General features: G+C 37.1%; 1 protein-coding gene across 1 annotated transcript; it reads left to right on the top strand.

The window, feature by feature from the left end:
• The first annotated feature begins 326 nt into the window (after positions 1-326).
• LOC140166226 (ATPase SWSAP1-like) lies at positions 327-11,871 on the top strand. The gene is made up of 6 exons (XM_072189626.1): positions 327-509; positions 3,109-3,264; positions 3,565-3,679; positions 4,581-4,657; positions 5,737-5,878; positions 10,106-11,871. The coding sequence occupies exons 1-6, from the start codon at positions 352-354 to the stop codon at positions 10,109-10,111; spliced, it is 654 nt and encodes a 217-aa protein (XP_072045727.1). The 5' UTR covers positions 327-351; the 3' UTR covers positions 10,112-11,871.
• The last annotated feature ends 2,071 nt before the right edge of the window (positions 11,872-13,942 follow it).

The following is a 13,942-nucleotide window of genomic DNA, read 5'->3' as shown; positions in this document are numbered from 1 at the left end:
AGAAATATATTTGCTAGAAGTTTTGGAGAATAAATAAAATATTGGCTGGTTATTTTTCACATAGTGATGTTAACTAGGCAAGTGTCCATTCTCCCAACATACATCATTTGTAGGGGTCACGCGTCAATGGTGAGAGCACTGTGTATTGTGTATAGGAAAACGGACAGTAACTGCAGTATGAAACGCTAATTCCAGATCCCTTAAGAGAGGGCTCTCTTTTAATATGTCATGTTACTGCAAGTTACTGTGAAAAAAAAGTCTATACTATTCCAGTATAAGATTTGCTGATCATCACCTGCTGATCGTTATGAAAGATGTTATAGCGCCCTCAATATTCTTGATATAAACAATATGGCTGCGCCCATGAAGCGAATGTTCCCAACTTGGGCCACCCATTTCTCAGATGTAAGCGACCAAATTAAAGAGACTATTGACCCCAGAAGAGATTTGCTTCAACTACAATGTCCAATTAACTCATCTAAGGTCTTATTATTAGGAATCAGTGAAAGGTAATTGGATACGTTTAAAGTTGATCTTAGTGTTGTCAAAAAGTGAAAGTCTGCTGAATTCGGCAGGCATAAATTTAATTCAAGAAGAAAAACAGATTAAGTTTTCAGGAAATTTCCTGATTTCAGGAAATCACGAGATCTTGTTTCAGGACACTTGACTGGTATGTTCCTTCGGAAAGACCACTTTTTTGGATTTCGCAGTCCGAAAGACTAAATTTGACCGAAATAGAAAGACAGTACCTACTGTTGATTTTGATCATTTCAGCTTTAGATTAAATTCCTCATACCTCACATTTCGGGGTTTTTTTTCCAGAAAGCCAAGAAATACCCTTGATTTAACTTTTTGAAGCTCCAAAAAAGACCACTTTTTACCGACCGGTATATGCTGTCAGTGTCAGCTCCAAAAGACTCCCCATCTCAAAATTCCGAGGGAACATAGTCACCATTCTCACCAAAAATGTATGATGTGGCCCCTCCCCCAGAGCGCCATTCTCGAAAACCTAAAAACTGTATGTCATGATTGTATCAAGCAATATATTCATGACTTCAGTAACGTGACCTCAATGGTAGGCATGTTCACAAAATTTTCAAGTAGGATATTTCACATGGAAATTATTTTGTTTAAAAAGGTGATTATTTAACTTAAAAAATGAGGGGTCAACCATGTCTGTAGGTCAAAAATTATCTAAGAGGTTATGGGCAAATGTCTGTTTTTAAAAAACTGCACTTTTCTGCGACCATCATTGACAATGCCTTACAATGACTTACTGTACAAAAAAAGCATGTAATGCATCATTTTTTACCACGATGATCCATTTTAAACAAAGGCGATTTTATTTTATGAAATCTAACTTTCACTGCATGCTGACTTCTGTATCAAGGATAAAGTACCAGCACTTTTTAGACTACGTTGTCAAGTTTCTGGTGTCGAAATTTCAAATTTTTGTATTTCCCTATGGGGATTACACAGTTAAGGGGGTACTACACCCCTGCCCAAATTTGTGCCTATTTTTGCATTTTTCTTAAAAATGTTAGCGCATTGGGGACAAGTAAGATATGTATATTATAGGGGCAAGGACTACCGGGGGCACATCAAAATTTTTGATGGGTATGCTCCCCCGGAATTTTGAGGTGGTGGGTCTTTGGGAGCTGATGGCGTACCGGTAAAAGGGGTCTTTCGGAGCTGCGAACCGGCTGTGAACAAGTAAAATGGGGTCTTTTGGAGCTGCGAAAAGTCAAAATCAAGGGTCTTTTTGGCTTTTTGGTTGAAAATCGCCTGAAAAAACAAGAAATATGAGGAATGAGCAATTTTGGGTCTTTTAGAGCTGAAATTATCAAAATCAAGGGTCTTTCGAGCTGTATTTTGGTCAAATATAGGGGTCTTTCGAGCTGCGAAACCCAAAAGGGGGGTCTTTCCGGGGAGCATATCCGTATGGTCATTTGTGTTGAGTGCCCCCCTGGGAAGGACTACAACTACTGCACTGGAAATTTTATTTCAGCACAGACAACAGTTGTGGAGTTACAGTCAAAAATGAGGGAAAACCAATATTTGATCAATAAATCAATAACTACTAACTTTGAGTTGCTGAATTTTCAGTACAGTAGTTGTAGTCCTTGCCCCTATAATATACTTATCTTACTTGTCACCAATGTGCTATAATTTTTGAGAAAACTGCAAAAATAGGCAAAAAATTAACCAGGGGTGTTGTACCCCCTTAAGCCATTGACTGTGAGCTACTGTGGTCCAAACTTTTTGGATTGAATGTCGCCCTCTATAATAAGCAATGTGGACATGTCTATCAATGGCCATCATTTCTATTCACCATGATCATTGAAGTGAGAGAGAATTGAATTGAATTATAGGGCCAACAGAATTCAACAAAATAAAAATTATTATCTCTGAATGTGCACCATAAATTTTGATAAATGCATGGACATGCCCAGATCAGCCCTTGACAGTTTGACATCAAATAAAAACAAAGATGTATTTTCAAATTAAAAATGTATACCAGGATAAAGCAGTAGGAAAAAATAATGCAAATTAATTTACTCATAATCACTGAATTACAGTCTTTTGAAGGATGCAAAACTTCCAGAGGAATGTGCTGGTGATTGGAGATGACAAATGACAAATGACAAATGATTCCACATAGAACACTTCTTATATTTATCTGACAGAAATGGAATGTTAACATTTCTTAGATTGCGCCTGATGTCGTTTTTATATTCCTTTCCCATAAATAGCTTACATATGTTTTCTGGAAGTATATTGTTTGTTACTTTCTATATAAATTCAGCATGGATATTTCTAACCTTATCAACAGAATATCTACCAACTCTTGCTTGTTGTCTTTGTAACCGAATAGAATCAGTTTTGCTATAATTGCCCCAAATTTTATCACAATCCAGATCTATTGTAGTTTGGTGCACAACTAGTCTCTGTTACAGACTGGAACTTTGATAATATCTATGAGCTACCAACATGTGTAGGAGTATAATAGCATGCGCTGTGAGCTTTGCCCTCGCTTTTCAGGTTTCGCCCTCTTCTTGGGCGAATCCCTGATGTTTATACATTTTTAATTCCAATTTTGTCTTTCAGTGGCAAGACGGCTCTTCTGTTCCAGTATGCCTTGTCATGTGCTATGGATGGTATGCGAGTTGTCTTCATCACACACACAAAGATTGATACAATGCCACTCATGGTTGATGGGGCCTCCAAACCAGACCACATATTAATGAAACAAGTGCACATCATGTAAGTCATACAAATAAGGTATTATGGTATGATTTTTAAAGAATGTTGAAAATGCTTACAAATTGAGGTGAAAATCAAGTATGTTCCTCTTCCAGTTCATTTCTGGGTTCAAATCCAATATGGCAAGGCCCATATTACAGGATATTTACATGTATATGCAGTAAATACTAAGAAATTATATCTATAAGTGCATTTTCAGCAAGAATGTGATGTAAGTTAAGCAGTAGTGCCATGGGATTAAAATCCTCTCTAAACACATGATATCTTTTTAAAAAACTAGTCACTTGTTTAACATTTCAGGTATTTTGAAGACAGGGATTCTTTGTTGAAATATTTAGCTGGGATTCACACGTCACTGTCATCTCCTGATGCTTTGATCGTTGATAATTTGGACTACTATGTCACTCATCCAAAGGTAAGATGTGTAGACTTCTCTGTGGTCCACTTGCCATTGTGCAAACTCTGGCTATTACCTTTACACATTTAAAACTGATAGATGTTCCTGATCTGTTCAGTCACTGTATGGCTATGCCCTCTGATAGCTTGATACTCAAGATTTTCTCTCGGGGACAGTGGTCACTAACGTGAGCAATTCTCCAAAATAATCAGACTGTCTGGAAAATCACTGGTAGGCATGAGGGGAGCCCTCTTTAAAAAAAAAACCCAAAAAACCATTTGTTTAAATCAAGGCAGGACACGAATCACTTAGAATGCCTACATGTAGATTTGTGGTACATGATATTGAGACTATTTATTACATTGTAATATCGAGATTAATAACATATTTTTAAATTTCTCAAAAATTGACTATGGCATAGTCTATAAGACTTTAACCCTGATGCTACTAGACCATAAAAACGGTATAGCACAAAGAGAATTCATACAAAGCCGTGCATCCCACATTATGCTCCCAAACTACATACACATGAAACCGTTGGCTGGGCGATGGTCACAGACTTGGCACCGCACACCCCTACCAAAATTTCAGTTGAGTGCCCCCCTGGATCACTAGTTCGTCTATCTAGGGTTGAGAGCCAGAAAGCCTCAACTCACAACAATTACCTGCTCCCACAAAATGAGCATAATGTCACCAGGGCACTATAGACTCAAGATACAGTCCAGTCCATTAATCATGACAAAATTTAAAACAAAAGACATTGTGGAGGAAATACTGATTTTTGAAGACCAGTGCAAGGAACCAACTTTATGCTCATTTTGTGAGAGCTGGTGATAGTGAGTTACGGCTTTCTGGTTCTGAGCCCTCGATATAACAAATTTCTTTTAAACTTAATCTTGTCATTTCTTTCTTCTGGCAGTCCTCAGACCATACAGCTACTATTGGTAACCTGTGTGCATTCCTTGTAGACGCTGCAACTTTCTTAACAAACCAAAGGTATGCCCGAGATAATCAAGTTAATACATTATACTACTTTTTTGATAAACCTGCAATACTTCCCGGGAACATCATCAAAATCTCCCTCCAAGTTTGCAAAATTTCCCTCCAGTATTGTTTGTTTACCCAGGTTGGTCCGTGAGGAACACATGCTAATCCATGGAAAACCATGGACCGTTCCAAGCTCATACAAATGCACAAGCCTGGATAGCCAGTGTAGGCTAATATATGCATGCTGGCCTAGATAGCTTTGATAAACAAAGCAAGAAATGGAAGAAAATAGCTAGGAAAAAGAGAAAGAGAGAAGGCCACTCCCAAACACAATTGTACAATTTTACTCTTAGCCCTTACTTCGTGAGAAAGGAAACTGGAATTCCAATCTCAGGCCCCGATGCAAAGGTATATGTTCCCATTATTTCTTTGTTTAGAAGACAAATATTTCCCTCTAAATAGCAAAATTTCCTGGGAACATGGTTCCCAAGTTCCCCACTTTTTCCAGGCATGTAATATGGATATTTAATGTGTAGGTGTATGTAGAAACCTTGGCAAATAATACACAAGCATGGATGTGTTACAGTCCAATGTCTTGTATCCGGCCATGATTGGACTGAGCATTGGCCAGATAAAAAAAAGTGAAAAATCCGGATAAGTGAATTATGTGTTTATTCTGCATTTCAGGCATGAGAATTTTCAGGTTTTTGCCTGAATTCATGCACTTTTGTTGTCCAAATTTACTCATTTTTATATATTTTTTCAGCCTGTTTTGGGGCTTTTAAGGCCGAATTTACATGCTGAATGAAAAGCAGGCTTTGGGGAATAAAAATGAAGAAAAAGTTTTAAAACTATTTGATTTTCAAGACAGAAGTGTTTTTCAATGACCAATAAAGGTAAAGAAATCTTGGAAACTTGATTAGGAAAGGTGGAAATCAAACAAAAAATGTTCTACTGGTAAAGTTGGACAAAAGTTTTGCTTCAGGGCAAAACAATGCAGATAGTTTGCATAATTCTTTAAAATCCAGGATTATTCTTCGTCACCATTCATTCCCTTTTAAAATGAATTCTTGTTGTATTCTATCCAGATCCAAATCAGCAGCAGACGACAGTGAGGGCAAGGTGCAGCAGAGTTGCCAGATTCTTGTCTCGGTATCAGCACCAAATTTAGGGGAATTCCCCATGGAATCCTACTACACGTATTCCTACCAACAGTACTCAGAATTCAAAGTAAGAAAGTCATTTTTTAAACAAAAATAGATAAGATGACTGAGTGTATGTGCCCTACAGGAGTGGGGTTAGAGAGTTGGTGGGGTTCATGTGGTTAGAGAGGTTTCATTTTAAGGGAGCATGCACAGGGGTGTACCAAGACCACCAAACCTGGGGGGGGGGCAAACTTAGCAATTCATCCTACTGACAGGTAGGATGAGTTCAAAAAGGTGCTTGATCCAAATAATCAAATATTTTATGTCAAAATCACTTGCCCCACCCCCACCCTTTCAACCTAGCTACCAACAGCTGCTTGCCCTCAGTCTTTAGGGGGCTAGGGGGAAAAAGCCACTTTCAAGGGGGAAATATTGGAAGAAAATGGTCAAAAATTGGCTACAAAGTACAACCAGCATCCCACTGGGGGAGGGGGGCAAGACAACAAGACCCTCACAAGGATGACAGCTGCCCCCTTGCCCCCTGAATATGTCACTTCCCTTACTGTTCCAATGACCTGATCGGTCAGCTTGAGCCATGTGCCCAGCATACAAGTAACACATGCTTATAGCATGGTCAGACGATAGTGACCATTACCTTCTGGCCATACACAATTAGATATTTGTTGCATTTTGACATATGAAATAGAGCACATCTCCACTCGAAATCTGCACACAGGGGATTTGGATATGTCACGAGACCTATTCTAGTTGATATTATTGCTGAATGAACAGTATGATGAAGTGAATTAGGCCACAGAAAAAAAGAACTGTTTTATGGGCCTGACTGTCCTACATTTAGCATTTTGGGAGATGTGTTTTTGGTTTTTTTTACTTTTTGCTAAAGTCATGTAAAATAGCAGTTTTGGGGCCAAAATTTATCAGAAAGTTTTTAAAAAAAATTTAATTTCAAAATATGTTTGCTAAAAAAGCATCAAATTTATTCAAATTTTCAAGCTTTCTGTGATATTTTAAGGTATTTAGCTAAATTCCAGTGACATTGTTCTTCACTGAAAAGCCACCCATTGATATACATGTATCAATAATACACACCTTTAACCAGAGAGAACCCCCTCCAGGCCATTAACTAACTGTAAAATGCTACCATTTTTGATTTTGTAGTTTATTCTTTTGTTATTCTTTGTTTATACCATACTTACTGGAGGAAACAACAAAATGCTATAAATACATAAAAATAAATAAAACAGATTAAAAAAAACCAAATAAAATAATAAATACAAATTTAACTTGTAAAATCAGTTGATTTGCTGGACATAATTTGATGATGATTGACAGGGAAAACCACACAGTGATTATGATTGATTGCATCAATGATTTATTTCCTGTTAAAATTATTTATGTTTATTTTGGATGGTATGGTTGCTTGGCATTAGATTTGATGATTTGTCTGCAAAAACTTCAAGTACCGTGGAATTTAATCTGATATTGTGATTTTGTTCTTTAATCTCCTTTTGTGGAAGTAGACAGGGTTTATTTTTTCCTGTTTTATAACAATGTGAAAATCCTATTTTTTCCCTCAATATTATACAAAACACATTTTTTTCTGAAAATGAATAAAGTTAAGTACAAATCTGAGGAGGTTCTTGTTGAAGGGACTTGATTTTCAAATTGACAGGGCGGGGTGGTTGGGTGAGGAAGTGGTGGCATTAGAAATTTCTGTGGGGAATTGGGGCTACTGCTGCTAAATGAATTTCAGAGTTTAAAAAAAACATGAAATTTCCGCAAATTTTATGTGAAAATTTTAATTTTTGTGTTTTGGTGGGTTTTTTTAAGGGGGGCAAGATCTCTGAGTGGGAGCAATTTGTTACCTGTGGCACTGCCAATTGGTGGGGGTACAGTGCATATTAATAGCATTTCGAAACTAAGTGCATTTCAGTGAGAGTTTTGATGCCAAAAATGGCTGCCATTAATTCAGCGAGACCTGTAAATACAAAATTGTTTTACAAAGGAGTCTGAGCATTTTGACCAAATTGCCCCAGCACCCATAGTCGTAGATCCTTGCTGGGATGTGAGGATGAATCTCCCCAATATTTTGATAGCAGGAGTTGTACAATCATCCTCCAATGATGATGCCTATTAGTGAGTATATCCAAATTCCGGGACCATGTTAATCTCATATTTGGCTATTTTAGCCTAAAAAGGCTAATATTTGTGTTTGCACAGATTTGTTCCACATTCGCTCCATATTTCACCATTTTATCTTCAATATTGCAAATATTTTTCATGCATTTTACTTGCATTTGTATCATGAACTTATTATGTCGCCAAAAGTGCTGGATTCGCTGTGACTTCAAGAAATCCTCCCCTCCCCAAATGTCAAAAAGAATTGACACAGTGACAGTGACGTAACACAAGTGATGCCTTGTTGGCTCATCTCCAGCATCAGTTTTATCTAATTTAAGAACTGATTGACAAGAGGAACCTGCATAGGTAAAAATCGCCTGATTCTTGAGCTCTTGTGATTTTCATACTGCCAAGGATGCTAAAGGCAAGGAAGGTTTGGTCCTGGTTTGGTCATAGACCCTGTTCACATTAGAAAATTTTCTTCTTTCGACGAACCTCAAACGAAGATTAAAAATCGTTTTTTCCTAATGTGTACGCACTTTTCTTCCTTTGACGAAGATTAAAATTGCTTTGTTCAATGAAGCTAAAAAGGTTGTTTCGACAAAGGAATACTTCGTTTGATGAAGCTAATTTTGTAATGTGTACGCTCGCTTCGTTCGATGAAGGAAAGTGATCATGTGACAAATGACCTTCGCCGGCTTAAATAATAGCCTTAATAGCTTCGTTCAAGCTTCGTTAATTTCCATGAAATGTGTACAGTGCAATGTCTTCATTCGATCTTCGTTCAGCGTAATGTGTATGCATGCTTAATTAGTTAATCAAGATTAACTTATCTTCGTCGAATGAAGAAATCTTCTAATGTGAACAGGGTCTTATATAGATAATAGAACTGGTTCCAGGTCCTTCAAGGGGGTACACGCAGACCACATGGCCTTTCGAGCCTGGTCTGCTACACACTGATGATATTCCTGATCCTGGTCCTCAAAAGAAACATTATTTATTTTATTTTTATAGTCCTTGATATTTGGTGAAGACACTCAATGTTATGTCATCAATTTATGTATCAACCTTGACAAAATTAAGGAGGTAACAAAATCAATCAATTGCTTGTTATCGATTTTCCTCCAGGTGTATCAGTTGTCTGTTTAGTCTAATCTCAATTCTAAATCATAAATCGTCACCCTGCTACGATAAGTCATTTTTTTGATAATGAGACAAACTCCAGGGGGAGGCACTTCAATATGAAATGGATACAGGTGTAGGGCTGACACTTTCATAGCAAAGGGCATTCGGTGAGAGCAAAATGTAAAAAATACGGGGTCATTGGGTGAAAGCATGATTTTTGGCATTCTGTGAGAGCAAAATGTAAAAAATATAGGGTCATTGGGTGAGAGCACGATTTTTGGCATTCGTTGAGAGCAAAATGTAAAAAATATGAGGTCATTGGGTGAGAGCATGATTTTTGGCATTGGTGAATGGTGAGAGCAAAATGTAAAAAATATGGGGTCATTGGGTGAGAGCATGATTTTGGCATTCGTGAGAGCAAAATGTAAAAAATATGGGGTCATTGGGTGAGAACATGACCTTTTTTTTTCAAATGGAACCTTTGGGTGAGAGCCGAAACAGTGCCAAAGAAACCTTAATCATTGAATTTCTAGTTCTAAATGGCTTCAAATTTCTTTGTGTTTTTAAAAGTAAGTAACAAAATCAGTGATAAATGAAAGTTGCTGATCAAATTGAAAAATAAGGGTCTTTGGGTGACAGATCAAATGGAAAAAAAGGTGGTCTTCGGGTGACAGAGCATGTGTTCGTAAACAAATATGGGGTCTTTGGGTGACAGCGATGCTGAAAAAGGGGGTCTTAACAGCCCTAAATAAGTGTCCAAAGTGGCAGTGCCCCCCCCCCTCCCGGGACAAACTTAAGGAAGAATAGGATGATAACATAATTGATGTATGCTTGAACAATATTTTGTGCTTGTTCTCAAAATGATAAAATATGCAATTATCGTAGCAGGGTGATGATATGAATGTTGCACCAGGGATATGGTTGCGTTACTTATCATGCTTACCTGGGCAAGGGTTTGGGGGAAGATGCCAAACTGCTGCTAAAAATAGGCTTTTTAGCAAATGTGATCAAAATACATGATTTTTTTTATCTATTCTAATTTCAGGTGTAAAAGAGCTTGACAATGTCTTTCAGCTTCACCTCCAACATAATGGATCATCCCAAACAAAACAGACAATTACATATGAAATCAAAGACTGCATCAGACTACTAGACATCAGTAACGGGGGTGATTCAATGGACTCTGCAGGAGACTGAAGATACAACTCTGGAACATGGCATTGGAAAGCTACAACAGATTGTCAAGATGAAGGCCTGTATATTTATTGGATTATAAAGAGCCTTGTGTTCTGAATTTGTTTGACAATGTTTATGTTACAATACAGTCCCATACCTATCATGAGGAACAGAGAGGAAGGGGCCTACACACTAAGGAAGTAGGTTGACAGGAGACTGTATGGAAGGTGCTCAGTATGTGTATTTGTTTTACACCCATAGACACTACTGGCCACATTATCAGCCTCTAAGAGCTATTTTGATTGGTTACTGAGATGGATCATTGAGCCAATCAGAGATCTGGTTACAGTGTTTACCAAGAGGCCAGTGAAAATTTGATTTGACAAATTTGCAATACTGTATACAATTTGAGGAATTTTTCAGCCAATTTTGTGCCAATTTGGGGAAAATACCTCATTTGGCACACCCAAATTTCAAAACTGGCAGTTCAAGTTCAGGTTTTTGTTAAATACATTCAGGCCTTTGGCCCAAAGTATTATAACATATTTTGCATTATAAAACATCACAAATACACAAACAACCCAAGTTATGAAAAAAAAAACCCAGTAATTGTAAAGTATCAACAACATTATTTCTTAGAATGAATGCATGAATCCGGGCATGAATACCAGATGCAGTTAAACCTGACAAAGTATTTGAGTCTTCCATATAAATATTTATGCATGCTTTTGATTTATATTAAAAGAGCATCAATAGAATGTTTAAAAGAAACTCAGAGGGAATACCATTAATACCACCGTCATGCTTTGTTAATTATATGACAATTAAGACCTTGTCACGTCCAGAAATATCAATATCTTTATTTATATCATTCAGTTACATCATGGTCATATCAATATTTATACCTTGAAATATTTTTATAAAATAATCATACCGTCTTTACATAGAAACACATGGTTCAGAATGGGCGTCCTTTCTCATATTTCACAACAAAAATAATTTTTGATCTTTACAGTCATTAATAAGTCTACTTCAAAGAGGCTTTTAGTACTGACATTTCTTTATTTTACACAGCTGTTTATTGGATTACTTGCAATAAAGGTGATCAATTTGCATAGAATTTTGGAATAGACAAAAGCCTTAATCTTTTTGGCTTTAGAAGTTTTACACCAGCTTTCAAACCAAGGTTATTGCACTTTTGCATTGTTTGTTATTGTTGACACGCATAACATTACCAGTGCTTTGTAATTTCAATTAATTGATCAATATAATCACTGGGATGAATACATTGACATAAATCACAAAGTTATCTGTTTGTGTATGATATAATAGTCTGAATGAAAGTGTAAGCATGCTCATTGATTCATTTGGATGCACAGACTGAGATTCACCTGTATTTTTATGAATATGCATAATTTATTTTAAGAATAGTCAGTAGGGCTGAGGGGATTAAGCTTAAAATTTTAAACTCTAGTTTGCTTTTTAAGTTTGGCAAGTGATTAAAAATTTTAATTTTAAGGTAAAAAAGTGTGATTTGATTTTTTTAGCCTCCAAGTCATCAGTAAAATGTCAGAGATGGTACAAACCACAACTCTCTCCCTCCATTAATATGAATCTAGTAATGATGGTAACTGAGTTTAAGGTTTAATATACTAAACTTTGCAATGATCGATCCAGAATGAGACTGCATGTAGCCCCCTTTAAAATTATCTATTTCTGGAAATAAATATCGTAGAGAGAAAAAGCAAACTACGTCTAAAAGCTGAAAGTGTAAGGGTTATTATTATGCTTGAATTTTCCACTTGGCTCAAAAAGAAATGTACTTTTCAAACATTTCAATTTTTTTTCAATATCCGAGCATCAAGATTTTTGGGAACACGGCCATAATTTCTCAGTGGAAGTGGCGATTTTGTTGGGAACTACGACGACATTACAAACAAGTCAATAAAAGAATGTGCATATTCATTCTTGATATTGCTTGTCTCGATTTGTTTTAGTAAGCTTACATGTTTGCCGAATTTGAAGTAAAATGGCCTCCACTTGTATGTCGTTTTGTAACCAGTAATAACCAGCGTTCGAAATTTTGGTTGTCCGGTTGCCCGGGACAACTAAAAAAGTCACCGGACAACCAAAATACTGATTCGGTTGTCCGCCGACAACCATAAATCTAGCCAAAAGTCACATTTGTAGGCCTACGGACAACCAAAAACTTAGACAGACAACCAGAAATTGTAATCTGGTTGTCCGTGGGACAACCACTTATTTTTCCTAAATTCGAACACTGGTAATAACAATTCCGTGCACGATTTCATAGACAAAATTCTGACCTACATTATTTCTATAAACCCTCTTCTATATGCAGGTGCTATTTAAATTTTTATTTCGATAGCAGAAAATTGAGATATTTGCTATTTTTCCGACTCGCTGCTGTCAAATTGTCTAGTTTCGCGATAAAAAGATACAGCGAAATCAATTTTTTTTAGAACCATTTCACCTCGTTTCGGCTTATGCTTTGAAGTACAAACTTCAAAATTGATATAGTGATTCTATATTTCAAGCTGCGTCATACTGTGTTTTTTCTTACCTCTGATTGTCGCTGCTCAAGGCCAAAATTCAAATTTTTGGACAAAAGTGACACTCTCATTTTTTTTTTTTAAACACGCTGTTTACGTGTCGACGGGCTCTATTTGCCCGATAAAGTGGTGTTGCCGAGTTTGGATTTTAAAATATTTAGGTATTTTCTAGCTTAAAATCTAGCGCCAATGAACCTGGTGCATGGAAGGGGAAAATGTTGGGGGGTAGTTAGGTAGCGAAAAAAATGTGCACATTTTCATGCTTGCTGCGCTTGCAACAGGTAGATATTTAAAAATCCATTTAAGGTATGGGTATGAAAATTGGGGATAAAAAAAATTGGCATAGGCTATAGGCGTAGGCCTAGGCCTATGCAAAGGGGGTGGGGCATTTTCGGCAGGCCACAGTCCAGGGGGGTGCGGACAAGTGATTTTTGGCTGGCCGAGACGGGAGGCAAGCGATTTTTAGCGAGTCGCTTGGAAATTTTGGCTTATAATTAGTAGGCTAATACCGGTAGGCCTACTGATTGCACAGCCTTCGATTTCGAGAACGCAATTTTTGGCAAGCCGGGGGGGGAGGAATAAATTTTGGCATGTCGAAAGGGAGGAAGAATGACTTTAGGCCTACCTAGCACACATTAAAGGGGCATTTCGTGATCCACAACCTCATACAACCCCATAGGCCTAGGCCTACGTCCTTTCTCACAAGTTAAGATTTTTATACCACTCATCCCGCTCTGGCCACATGTTTAGGAATTTTCACGCAAATAAATTCGTTAAGCAATGGAAAATATTGCCAAATTTGAATTTCGTTTTAAAAGCCTACTCCCCATTAAAAAAAAACCCACTAATTATGGGGAACTAAAAAAAAGTTCTGTAAAATGAAACAAAAGGCTGCCTCAATCTTAATTATTCATTTAAGGCCAGGCCTTCATTTCTGAAAAAAGCGCCGGGAGCTCAGTTAGTCCCTGTACTCAGGAGCTTGACAAGGAGCTCAATTATATAATATCAATATTAAACCATAGGAGCAGCTCAATAAATGCCATTGGTAAAATTATTAGGCCTACGATATTTTATTTGACTGTGATCCGTTTTAATAGGCTATATACACTGTATATACCTTTAAAATGTCTAAA

The sequence above is a fragment of the Amphiura filiformis genome, chromosome 12, assembly GCF_039555335.1.
Source record: "Amphiura filiformis chromosome 12, Afil_fr2py, whole genome shotgun sequence".
In the NCBI taxonomy this organism is placed as follows: domain Eukaryota; kingdom Metazoa; phylum Echinodermata; class Ophiuroidea; order Amphilepidida; family Amphiuridae; genus Amphiura; species Amphiura filiformis.
This window is presented reverse-complemented; position numbering and strand designations above follow the sequence as displayed.

Coding starts and splice junctions, on each gene's coding strand:
- LOC140166226 (XM_072189626.1), top strand. CDS start 352: ATGGCTGCGCCCATGAAGCGAATGTTCCCAACTTGGGCCACCCATTTC. Junction 3,265..3,564: donor ATGAAACAAGTGCACATCAT/GTAAGTCATACA, acceptor TTAACATTTCAG/GTATTTTGAAGACAGGGATT. Junction 3,680..4,580: donor ACTATGTCACTCATCCAAAG/GTAAGATGTGTA, acceptor TTCTTCTGGCAG/TCCTCAGACCATACAGCTAC.